Here is a 12966-nt window from a genome sequence, read left to right as displayed (position 1 = left end):
ATGCGGTATTTCAAGAAACGTGTTCGGAAAATCTCCCAAATGTTATAAGCGTGTGTGCAGGAATGAAAACAAAATGGGATGGATTTTGTCTTAAGGTCATGGGAGCAGTGCCCAGGGCCTGACTGAGATTATACCATCCAAGATGGTCCAGGATCTACCTGTTCAGTAACAACGTTGTCCCCGTAGTAGTTCAATATTGGTTTCACCTCCAGACCTTCTTGAAAAGTGGACTCATCCAAACTGTAATTCAAACTAATGTTGATTGGAGATAATTTGTCTCGGAATTCAGTCTCATCCTAGAGAAAATAATCACAAACTCAAGAAAGGCTCTGCAAGATGTTAGCTGCTGAAAGGCAGACAACATTTGATTTCACTCAATGCAAGTGAATGATGAAGTAATTACCACCCCAGCAGGCTTAGGCACATGCTGATGGATGTAGCACAGAAGAGCCAGCTTCATGAATCTATGTTCAGAGACGGGGTCATTTAGAGCTGTGCCTTTGATGAAATACATACTTCCAGTGGCAATCTTTAGGTTCTCCAGGTCTTCAACAATTCACACGAATGGGTCAAATCACATAGTTAAAAGCTTATGTTTGTGCTCAGACATGTCTGACTCTTTGTGACCCCATGGACTGTAGCCCGCCAAGCTCCTCTGCCCATGGGATTTCCCAGGCAAGAATACTGGAGTGGGTTTCCATTTCCTTCTCCAGGGCATCTTCCCAACCCAGGGATGGAACCTGGGTCTCCTGCATTGTAGGCAGACTCTTTACCACTGAGCCACCACAGAAGCTCTATACATAAGAAATAGATGCACAGTAAAAGTCACTGAGAGTTTCATGAACTGGGACTTTTATTTTGATGAGGTCAGCAGAATTTTTAAGCCCTCTTGTGCTCAGAGAAAGAAAACCTCTCCATTCTCTTCCTTTCTCATCATTTCTTTAAAGTCCTCATTTGTATGAATTTCAAAACACCTTCAGAACATCTGAAGTTCCCTTAGAAAAGAACCAGAACTTTCCTGGGAGTGAGTGGGTAGCTCCAGCAATAAGGTCTGGGCACACAGAAGCTCCCAAACTGTGGAGTAGGCATGCCAGCCTTCAGATGCTTGCCAGCATCAGTCATAATGAGACACAGGGGTCGTGCTGGCTTTTCATTCCAGAATGCGTTTTTTAAAATTAACTTTTATTGGAGTATAGTTGTTTTACAATGTTGTGTTAGTTTCTGCTGTACAGCAAAGTGAATCAGCCATGCATATACATAGACCCCTTCTTTTTGGAGATCCTTCTCATTTAGGTCACCAAGAGCACTGAGTAGGGTTTCCAGAGCTATACAGTAGGTTCTCATTAGTCATCTACTTTATTTGTAAACTCTGCTTTCTGTGGGTTTTCCGTTATTATGTCCCCTCAAAGAGAAGACCAACTGAAAAGAGTCTTTACCACCTTATCATTGGTAAGAAGATGAAATAACTGTATCATACACATTTTGGCTCTTTAATTTAATGGAGGCTTAGGAGTTATTGTAAAAATACATTGCCTTACAATCTAAATGTCCATCGACAGAGGAATGGATAAAGAAGTGGATAAATGTGGTACATTTATACAATGGAATATTACTCGGCCATTAAAAAGAATGAAATAATGCCATTTGCAGCAACATAGATGGACGTAGAGGTTGTCAAACTGAGTGAAGTTAAGTCAGAGGAGAAACATCGTATGACATCTCTTATAGGTGGAATCTAAAAAGAAATGATACAGATGAACTTACAAAACAGAAAGAGACTTGCAGACTTCGAGAAGGAACTAATAGTTGCCTGTACACACTGCTATATTTAAAAATGGATAACCAACAGGACCTACTGTGTAGCACAAGGAATTCTGCTCAATGTTATGTGGAAGCCTGGATGGGAGGAGAGTTTGGGGGAGAATGGATACATGTATAGGTATGTCTGAGTCCCTTTGTTGTTCACCTGAGACCATCACAACATTGTTATACTCCAATACAAAATAAAAAGTTTTTTAAAAAAGAATGCATTGCTTTAAAAATATAATTATAACTTACTTTCAATAAAGCCTTTGACTGCCTCACCCTTTTCCTGAGTTGGCTCAGAGATGCACCTTGATAAAATCTGGCCAAACATCCTCATGCAGGATTAAAGTTCAAATAAATTGTGTCTGACTTTCGTGTTTTAGGGAGGGGGAGGAAGAAATGAAAACCACCTGAGTTAGTATTAAGACTAAGAGTATATTCAAAACAAGAAGCAGCTTAGCAGAAATTAATGCAACATTATAAATTAACTATAATAAAAAATTAAAAGAAAAAAATAAAAATTAAAAGGAAAGAGAAAAAGAAGAAGCTTAGGAAGTAACGGCAATACAGTATTAGGTTGACTGAAGTCAGGCTCAACATAGTAGTGTGTGGCCCTCAAGTTTCCTCTGATCAAGTGAAAATAGGTGTGGGTCTATGAGAACCGCTGCTGCTGCTGCTTAATCATTTCAGCTGTGTCCGACTCCATGTGACCCTATGGACTGCAGCCTGCCAGGCTCCTCTGTCTGCGAGATTCTCTAGGCAAGAGTACTAGGGTGGGTTGCCATGCCCTCCTCCAGGGGATCTTCTCTACCCAGGAATTGAACCCAGGTCTCCTGCATTGGCAGGCAGATTCTTTACCATTGAGCCACCAGGGAAGCCCATGAGAACCACTGTGATGGTTTAAATGGAGAAAAATGATTGGAGTTTTGATTTGAATGTGAGAGGCCAAAAAGGTTTGATTCTGGAACACTTACTCGAAGGTAAACGATAAAATCCTGGCACTGGAGGGATTTCTGCCCTTTTACCACGAGAGGGAAGACGAGATGTGACTGATGGTTATCAAGGAAGAGCGTACGTTTAATGGCTCCTTTTTGTTTCAGGGTGTCTAACTGCACCTCAGCGGTCAGGCCTAAAGGACAGAAAGACGTAAAGCAAATATAATCCAGAAAGGAAAAGTATTCAGTGAATGCAATGCTTTATCAGAGAGAATTCCCATTTCAACTTGCTTATTCAGGAAACATTTTTGCCATAGTTGGGATCAAAAACAATACATGAGCTGTGTAGATTTGATAAAATACTCCCCAAACTTAAAAACTTGTTTTATGATGACTTTGGTTTTGCACAAAGTCATTTTCCCCCATAATTGTATCTATTTTTATAGACAATACCAATTATTCAAGGAATATTTAGTAGAAGTTCCCATATATATAATAGAACTTTTTGTGTGAATAAAGAGCTCTTTGAGAGTTTCACATGGTCTATGCAGTGAAGTGCTTGTGCTTAGTTGCTCGTCATATCCGACTCTTTGCGACCCCATGGACTGTAGCCTGCCAGGCTCCTTTGTCCATGGGATTTTCCAGGCAAGAATACTGGAGTGGGTTGCAATTTCCTTCTCCAGGTGATCTTCCAGACCCAGGAATCAAACCTGTACCTCCTGCATTGCAGGTGAATTCTTTACCCACTGAGCCATCGGGGAAGTCCACTTACTAGTGAATTTTCTTAATATGGTAGAGGAGTAGAAAATGAAAATATGCTCACCTATTGTGTTTGCAATGTTCTGGCCTGCCACAGATGCACACACTTTTAAAGAAAAGCTAGAGAAAATAATAGTTAATGGTTTTCTGGTTAATAAACTTTTCAGTTTGAAGCAGCAATCTTTCTTTTCTTCACCCCAGATAAACAAAAATGTTATTTTTCCTCTATACTTCTCTTAGTACACACACAATTAAACAAATAAATATGCACATATTTATTATTTATTGATTGATATATATATACATATATATATCTCACAAGTCTAACACAATTAAGAAAGGTGATATTATTACTTAGGAAGGTAATACTTGGAAATATTACTGCTGCTGCTAAGTCGCTCCCATTGTGTCCAACCCTGCGTGACCCCATAGACTGCAGCCCACCAGGCTCCCCAGTCCCTGGGATTCTCCAGGCAAGAACACTGGAGTGGGTTGCCATTTCCTTCAAGGCATGAAAGTGAAAAGTGAAAGTGATGTTGCTCAGTCGCGTCCGACTCTTAGCGACCCCATGGACTGCAGCCCACCAGGCTCCTCCATCCACGGGATTTTCCAGGCAAGAGTACTGGAGTGGGGTGCCATTGCCTTCTCCAGAAATATTACTAGAGTTCAACTAATTTAATGAGTGGATTCATTAATCAATTACTTGCTATCTTTATTCAAGAAAGACATATAAATATCTTCCATGTGCTAGGAAGTAAAGAATTGGGCAGAATAGTAAGGGGGCACCTTAGTGATACAGCCTGGAGGTGACCCCAATTTGAGGAATCTGAAGGAATCTGGTATGTTTGGTGCATTAGAGCAGGACCAGGAAGCTGAAGAAAGTGAGGCTTGGTCAATCAGTAGGGAACAGGACTTTGAAAATCACAGTAAAGAATTTGGATTAAGAGGTGCCAACTTGTAGGTAAAAAATAAGCTACAATTGTACAACATGGGAAACATAGCCACTGTTTTATAATAACTATAAATGGAGTATAACCTTTAAAAATTGTGAATCACTATACTGTATACCTGTAATTTATATAACATTATACATCCACTACACTTCAATTAAAAAAAAAAAAGAATTTGGACTTAATTCAGAGAGGCATGGAGCATCACAGTACAATGAACCAGAATCCACTTTCCTCGGAAGCAGATGGGGACTCGGCAGTTACTTGCCAGGGCTGGGATATAATTTGAGACAGAGAGAGAGCAGAAGAGGAAGGGAAAAGAAAGAAAATGGGGAGAGGAGAATGGCTGTCTCAGGCTCTGTAGGCACAATGATACTGTGTGTAAGGACAATAAAGAGAGGATGGAGGGGACTTCCCTGGGGATCCAGTGGTTAAGGCTCTGTACTCCCAGTGCAGGGGACCTCAGTTCAATCCCTGGTCGGGGAACTAAGATCCCGCATGCTGCCTGGCATGGCCAAAAAAAGAGAGAAGATAGATATGCAAGAGAGATCTTTATAGTTTTTCCTTGAACGTGTCTTAAACCCAATCCAGGGAGGGGCGGGCTGTGGCTTGTAGGACAGCCTGCACTTGGATCTGGCCATGGAGGGAATGAGGACTGGCCAGTGGTCTCTGCCTGCCTGTGGCTTGTGCTAAACTCCCTATGGAAAAATGTCAAGCTCTAAAAGCCAGCATTCACGAGGAGGCTTTTTTGCATTTCTAAGGAAGTGAAAATACAAGAAAATACTTAAGCATGATTTAATGACAGCCTTAACATTGTTTATTAGTAAATACTATAGCATGATTTGAACATTTCTACAGAATCCAAAAGGAGAAAATAATCCCTCGTTGTGTTTTAATTATGTGTCAGCTTCCTGTGTCAAATATAATGAAGATGTGACACATCTGGGATTCATCGAGCTCCCGTGACCTCAGTCAATGTCTCCCTTCAGGGTAAATAATTTGCCACATACCATTAAGCCAAACGTTTCCCGAGACATCTCTGCTATTTCAAGTGTTTGTACCACATCCCCAGAGAAATCACAAATTCCAGCCCACTTCTACTTCAGTTGGAATTACTCAAGAAAGATGAATAGTGAATCACATCTTTAAATTTTGTAGCAGGTCTGGCTTTCAAAGCTGGAATTTTTTTCTGTGTCTGACTTTATTTGGAAGTACTTGGTTACATGTTAAAATTGTACATTGGCTTTTTTTTTTTCTGTTCATCCTTACACCAAACAGACAAAACTCATTAGCTTGTATAAGATAAATTTGTATTTGTAATAAAATGATCTATATGTAGACTGAAATAATTTTACATACAGTATTTTGTTTAACACAAGTAAGAAACAGAAAAATTTTTGCAAAATAAAGTTATGAATGTGAACATTGTCTCCTCTTTGGGAGAAGAATTTGATTGAGAAATGATGTTATCAGTTGAAGGGTTACTTTTGATTTACGAAGTATGTGTGTGTGTGTGCGCGCGCATGCGCTCAGTCGTACCCAACTCTTTTGCGACCCCATGGACCAGAGCCTACTAAGTTCCTCTGTCCATGGGATTTACCAGGCAAGAGTACTGGAGTGGGTTGCCATTTCCTTCTCCAGGGAATTTTCCCAACCCAGGGACTGAACCTGCGTCTCTGTGTCTCCTACATTACCCTAGTGCCACTTGGGAAGTTCCGTCGGTGTTACTCTAAACTTAGTTCCCCCTCTCTGTTACCTTTATATCATTAAGTGGACGATTTTAGCTTTTTCATACTGAATTATTGATAACAGCAGTCCAACCTACACATTTTGTTTACAGATGTTTTTAAGCCAAAAAAAAGAGTTGCCAAGTTATAACTTTCACAGCACTCTGTTCTGATGGAAAAAGAAAACCTCACTGAAATATTCATTCTGAATTTAGAAAAATATTTCTCTTCTATATAAACACACACATGTTCTTCATGTGTATATTGTTTTTTGGCCATGCAGCATGTGGGATCTTAGTTCCCCGAACAGGGATTGAACTTGCATCCCCTGCAGTGGAAATGTGCATAGTCTTAACCACTGGACTGCCAGGAAGTCCTCACCATATGTTTTATGAAACAGATTATTAAGTACACTTACATGTCTTCATCTAATTACAATAAACATTTGAGTTGTCGGGGAAAGCTGTGAATGATTATTAAATTATAATTAAAATTTTAAACTGTTGGGCTATACTTCTGGTGCATCAGAAGTAGGAAAGTATATCACAAATCCTCTAACACTAGTCCTAACCTGATGTAATAATGGTTGGAATAATTATTCTGTGAAGTAATGGTGTTCATAGCCACGTATGGAGGAGGAAGAATGAAATAAATGTGAAACGGGACTTAAAAATACAAAGCACTTCAGTTTTCAATAGAACTAATTCAATACTCTTTCAATGATAGCTAATAATAGATTTTACACAAAGTTAGGTGTAACTGAAAAGTTTTTTTCAAATTTGAAAAGGGGACAGTTTATGAACTTCTACATTTGTAAAATATTTTTTATTAATTTTAATTTTTCTCATTCAATAACAATTATATGAATATTTATAGGCTGGCTTTATTTTGTTTTCTAGTTTAGAAATGCAAGTAGCAGAAACTTTATAAACCTACATAGCTTTTTGAAAGGTACAGAAATTCACATAGAGGGAAATGGAGAACTATTTCCCAGTTCTAGAGGAACTATTAAGTTCCTATTAAGTTTAATTTAAGTTTCTATTAAGTTTAGAGGTTGACTTAAGAGCTTTCATATGTACAATATAAAATTATATCAAATACAGACAAAAACTACAGAAAAGAAAATCAACAAATACCTTTCAATCATTTTGGAAATACTGAACTAAATTCCTATAATAAATCTTAAAAAAGTATTCGAGAAACACATTTGAGACTGAACCCGCTGTTAATTTCGCATCTTCTAACACTCTGAGTCGCCCATTCAAAATTTTTTCATGTGAAAATGAAACATCTTTCAGAAAATGGATGCAACAGAACCAAATAAGTAACTGTTATTTGCCCACATAACAAATTGTATTTTATCTAAGTAATCTGATTTAATGCAACAAGAGTTCATGAAAAAAAAAAATTCTTGTTGAAAAGTAATATTCTTTCCACAAGACCAAACAGATCCTATGATCTGTTGAAAACACCAAAAACTTAAAAAAAATTCAAAAACCAAAAAATCCCTAGAAAAGATAATCTAGTTCATAGGAAGATTTTACACCAGAGTGTGCCCTACACATATGCTTTAAAGAACTCAGTCTAGAAGTCCATTCAGTCATGAACATGCAAACAGAGACGTGGGGACACGTGCTCAAGTAGTCCTCATTCTTCCTTTCATGTTCATTTCATCCAGGGTTCAGAGAGATGCTGGCTTTTTCACATATTTGTTCAGAGCAGGCTTTCATTATAATACTTTATGGTTTCATACCCTTTTAAAATGTGCCCAGGGCATTTCCCAGTTACTTTCAGAAGCTGGTTGAGGGGAAGACAGTCCTCCCCAAATTGAGAGGTCCCAGCAAAGGAATTCTTCAAGGTCGTCCACACCCCTTATCCTCCACCCTTAAAGGCTCTGATTCCTGTATGAACCCCTGTCCAGAGGCCATGAGCAACATGCTGAAACTGGCTGGGAATACATTCTATAACAGTGGTCCCCAACCTTTTTGGCACAAGGAATTGATTTCATGGAAGACAGTTTTTTTCATGGAGCAGGGGTTAGGGGAGATGGTTTCAGGATGATTCAAGGGCTTACATTTACAGTGAACTTTGAAGTGAAGTGAAGTGAACTCGCTCAGTCGTGTCCAACTATTTGCGACCCCATGGACTGTAGCTGGCCAGGCTCCTCTGTCCATGGGATTCTTCAGGCAAGAATACTGGAGTGGGTTGCCATTTCCTTCTCCAGGGAATCTTCCCAACCCAGGGATCAAACCCTGGTCTCCCACATGGCAGGCAGATGCTTTATCTTCTGAGCCACCAGGGAATTCCCTGTGAACTTTACTTCTAATCTAATGCTGATGCTAGTTTGACAGGAGGTACCGGTCCACAGTCTGGAGGTTGGGGACCCCTGTTCTAAGGGTCTAGACTGATGTGTTCTGCATTCTGACTTTCTCAGGAACTGACCATATCATCTGAGTTATGCCATATCTTTTAGAAAATGGGGGCAGATCTAAAACACTCCAAGTATTTGTTGATTTTTTGGAGTGTGTGTGTGTGTTCAGTCGTGTCTGACTCTTTGCAACCCTGTACACTATAAACCACCAGGCTCCTCTGTCCATGGGATTCTCCAGGCAAGAATACTGGAGTGGGTTGCCATTTCCTCCTAAAGGGGATCTTTCCAACCTGAGGATTGAACTCTCCAACCCAGAGATTGGGGCTTCCCTTGTAGTTCAATCAGTAAAGAATCTGTCTACAATGCAGGAGACCCAGGTTCGACTCCTGGGTCCAGAAGATCCCCTGGAGGAGGAAACAGCAACCCACTCCAGTATTCTTGCCTGGAGAATCCCACAGACAGAGGAGCCTGGCGGGCTACAGTCCATGGAGTTATAAGAGTCGGACACAACTTTGTGACTAAACCACCAAACCACCCAGGGATTGAGATGTCTCTGGCATCTCTACCTGGGAAGCCCTGGATGTTGCACAGAACTTTAAAAAGTGGGTTTGTTGCCCCAGACTAGTGACTGTGTGAGAAGTGTGGAGCAATTGGAGATGTTTACTGGGTCCTACCCTGTGCAGATGGTAGGGGGTGAGGAACTATTGGAATCTATAGCAAAGGGGGTCTTACATGGTACCTGTATTTTAGAGACCAAAAAGTCATGATCCTTGGGAGGGGGAGTAGTTTTGTTTTGTGTTTGTTTTTTTTTTGATTTCTTGATCTCGGTTTGGACAGTGGTTTTGGCTGTGTTCCAATTTTGTTCTAATGTCAGAGGGTGAGTCAGGGTGATGGTATGGTTGAATTGTGTGGAGATGTTACCAATAGGATACCCCTGTGGGTGTCTGCCTTCAAAGCAGAGAGGTATGTTATAGCCTCTGTTAAATTGGTTATAACATGCCCAGGTTGTGGGTTTGATAAGTTGCCAGGAATGAGTTCTATACATCCTTTTAAAATCTGGAGAAAGAAGGATCCTACATAGTCGGGCCCAAAAATTGTGGTTCTGGGGTCAAGCTGGGCAATTGCATAGGCTGAGACCCTGGGCCAAGCTTGTGTCTATATCAGAGAATATTACCCTAAAGCATTACCCAATAAGACAGACTTTTGACCCTGGAGGACCTACATGCCGAGAAGCAAACTGGCAGTTCCTTGAGCTGTGTTACACTCAAGTTCTATTTCTTGGTCCTTTCAGGTGACTGGCCAGATTCAGAAGGAAAATTCTCATATGTCTAAGCTGTGTTCTCCTACAGTACAGGCTAAGGAACCATAATTTTACTGCTGCTTCTGATGATGAGATCATAGCCCCCCAAATATAGGTGAGGACACAAAAATCTCTATAACATTTACCTTCCATCTCATTGTACATGTGAGGTTATAAAACTTACATCTGTCTTCAGCACAGAAAGTGAGTAATCTGACCCAATCTGACCCATTATTTTAAAAAAAGACAATACATATGTCTGGAAAGTGTTTATAAGCATATGCAAATACAAGCATCAAGATTTTTTTAATTATATTTTCAGTTTGTTTAATGTTGATTTTAGTATGCCAAGATTTTAAAAGAACTCCAAGATTCGCTTGGCTGGGAATTTTCTCAGGTTAGTTTTGTTTCTCATCTCATGTGGCGCCTGCAGATGGAGACATACCCTTCATATAAGTCGACAGTGAAAGATCAGCATTGTCTCAGTTACTTTTTTTTTTAATAGACTAACTCCTGGCTACTCGGATGTGGTGCTCAGACCGGCAGCATCAGCGCCACTTTGGAGCATCTTCAGAAACATAGTCTCAGGTCCCGCCCCTGATTTATGGCCCCCGAAGTGCAGGTTCACGAGATTCCCAGGTGATCTGAGTTCACACAAGAGGGCAAGAAGCACTGTAGAAACTCACCAGGCCACAGGTGCCACTGATTCTGGAATCAGGCAGGTTTTGTTTTCCAGATTGATGATCACCGGCTGCAGGAGAAGTTGGGCCCCCACCGTCACAACTGGCCTTGCTCTGCAGGGAAAAGATGCACGGCTTTAACCAGTCCCGCGAGCAGCAGGCAGAAGCCACTGCCAACATTTCCAGCCCCAGTGCCAAGAGTTCCCCTCACTGCGTGAACAGGTGGGCTCAGGATTCAACCAGCTACGTTCAGACACCTCTGGTTGCTCATGAATATTATGGAGCTGTGAGACCGTGGAGCAAAGCCACATTCACGGACCTGCTCTGTCTATGGAGTGCTCACACTATTTTGGTGACATGGCTATGAAATACTTCCCTGGGATCTGCTAGTCTATCCACATTCACATCTGAATATGAAGAAATACATCCTCCTACAGTCACTTGCATCACACCTGTAAGTACTTGAATTTTTTTTAATTTGGAGGTGCCAGGTCTTAGTTGTGCCATGTGGGATCTAGTTCCCTGACCAGGGATTGAACCTGGGTTCCCTGTGTTGGTAGTATGGAGTCTTAGCCACTGGACCACCAGGGAAGTCCCTGCATAGGGACTTTTAAATGTTTTTTGCTTTGTTATTTTTTTACTTTTTAAAAAAATTTATTTAGTTTTAATTGAAGGATAATGGCTTTAAAATATTGCATTGGTTTCTGCCATACATCAACATGAATCAAGCCATAGGTATATACGTGTCCCCTCCCTCTTGAACCTCCCTCCCACCTCCCACCCCATCCCACCCCTCTAGGTTGTCATAGAGCATCAGTTTGAGCTCCCTGACTCATACAGTGAATCCCCTACAGCCTATTATACAGAGTGAAGTAAGTCAGATAAAAACAAGTATCATATATAAACTCATGTATATGGACTCTAGAAAAATGGAACTGATGAACCTATTTGCAGGGTAGCAATGGAGACGCAGACATAGAGAATACACTTGTGCACACAGCGGGAAGGAGAAGGTGGGACAAATGGAGAAAGTAATATGCAAACATACACACCATATGTAAAATAGATAGCCAGTGGGGATTTTTAAATGTTGATTGGCAATTTTCTAGCCAAGCTTTGCAGATTGACCTAAACCCTTGAGGGTGGGTGGACTCATTCTGTGCTTCATACAGAGCAATGGTTCTCAAATCCTGATTGCACAACAGAAGCAGCCAACAGCTTTAAAACAGAAACCAGACCCAGGCTCACCACAGAGCAATTGAATCAGAACCCCCGGGGGTCAAGGCCAGGCACCCGAATGTCAAACACACCCTCCAGGTGATTCTGTTGTGCAGCCAAGCTGGAGGAAAGGGACTAATACAGAATAAACTCAATTCCAACCACCTAGGTGAGGATAAACCAGACAAGAAAGTAAATCACTGGGAAAGGGAATGGGGCAAATTTTTAAAGCTTGGTGCCAAGACAGAAGAGCTGGGAGCCAGATCTCCAGATGACAATGTGAGATGATGCCATGCTGCTTAAGTTTTCCTCTGACAGGTGGTAGGGCTGGGCCATGGGGCAACGCGTTGTTTAGGGCACTGCTTTAAAGGATTTCATGATTACCATAATGGTGCCTAGTGGGAATTTTCCTAAACTCCTGTATACTATCTGTACGCTGTTAGGTGATTTTTATTTTCAATATTGTGTGAGCTCCAGGCCTTGGAAAAGCAGGTTAAACAGGATTAGACACACAAGACAGAGTGTGATGTAGGTCTGATCCCTGGGAATGAACAAGGAAAGAAAAGGCAACCTGGAAAAGAAGCTCCAGCTGGGGCACTCGGGGAGGAGGATCTTAAGCTAAAGTTGCCTGTTTGTGGAGCTCCAGGTGGGCCTGTTTGTATCCCTATTGTGTCCAGTAATCGACTGGGAGCCGTTTATGGCAAACAGGGCCTTGTTGCAAATGTAGATTCAGAGCATAGTGGCTGGACCACGAGACAACTGCACTCCAACAGCTCCAAGTGCCTCTTGCCTGGAAAATCCCATGGACGGAGGAGCCTGGTGGGCTGCAGTCCATGGGGTTGCTAAAAGTTGAACAAGACTTAGGACTTCACTTTCACTTTTCAGTTTCATGCATTGGAGAAGGAAATGGCAACCCACTCCAGTGTTCTTGCCTGGAGAATCCCAGGGACGGGGGAGCCTGGTGGGCTGCCATCTATGGGGTCGCACAGAGTCAGACATGACTGAAGCGACTTAGCAGCAGCAGCAGCTCCAAGTGCTGCTGCTTCCTGGCCACACACACAGCCCCAATCCTTCCTGTACTTTGAGCATTTCAATCACCTGATTCTCTACTCCCTGAAATGGAGAGCGGCTGGTATACATCAGCCCTCTGCAGATGTCTTAGTACTGAAGGAGATAATCCTACCTCCTTGAGGAAACCAACTTTAGAATCCCTAGGGGAG

The 12966-nt window shown here is 41.5% G+C and overlaps 1 protein-coding gene and 1 long non-coding RNA gene across 5 annotated transcripts in view; one reads left to right on the top strand and one right to left on the bottom strand.

The window, feature by feature from the left end:
• The window catches only part of ITGA8 (integrin subunit alpha 8), a 191024-nt gene that overhangs the window by 86929 nt on the left and 91129 nt on the right, over positions 1 to 12966 (bottom strand). For all 3 annotated transcript variants that reach the window (XM_025264358.3, XM_025264359.3, XR_006544619.2), the window contains exons 15-18: positions 10535 to 10642; positions 3565 to 3620; positions 2781 to 2935; positions 159 to 296 (exon numbers count right to left, since the gene is read on the bottom strand). In XM_025264358.3, coding sequence (XP_025120143.3) covers positions 159 to 296; positions 2781 to 2935; positions 3565 to 3620; positions 10535 to 10642 — 457 coding nt within the window. The remainder of the gene's footprint in view (positions 1 to 158; positions 297 to 2780; positions 2936 to 3564; positions 3621 to 10534; positions 10643 to 12966) is intronic.
• The window catches only part of LOC123329245, a 32049-nt gene continuing 29746 nt past the window's right edge, over positions 10664 to 12966 (top strand). For both annotated transcript variants that reach the window (XR_006544621.2, XR_006544620.2), the window contains exon 1: positions 10664 to 10982. This is a non-coding gene — a long non-coding RNA (uncharacterized LOC123329245). The remainder of the gene's footprint in view (positions 10983 to 12966) is intronic.

This window comes from Bubalus bubalis, chromosome 14 (genome assembly GCF_019923935.1).
Source record: "Bubalus bubalis isolate 160015118507 breed Murrah chromosome 14, NDDB_SH_1, whole genome shotgun sequence".
NCBI lineage: Eukaryota > Metazoa > Chordata > Mammalia > Artiodactyla > Bovidae > Bubalus > Bubalus bubalis.
Note: the sequence above shows the minus strand (reverse complement) of the source record. Positions and strands in the feature narration are given on the sequence as shown.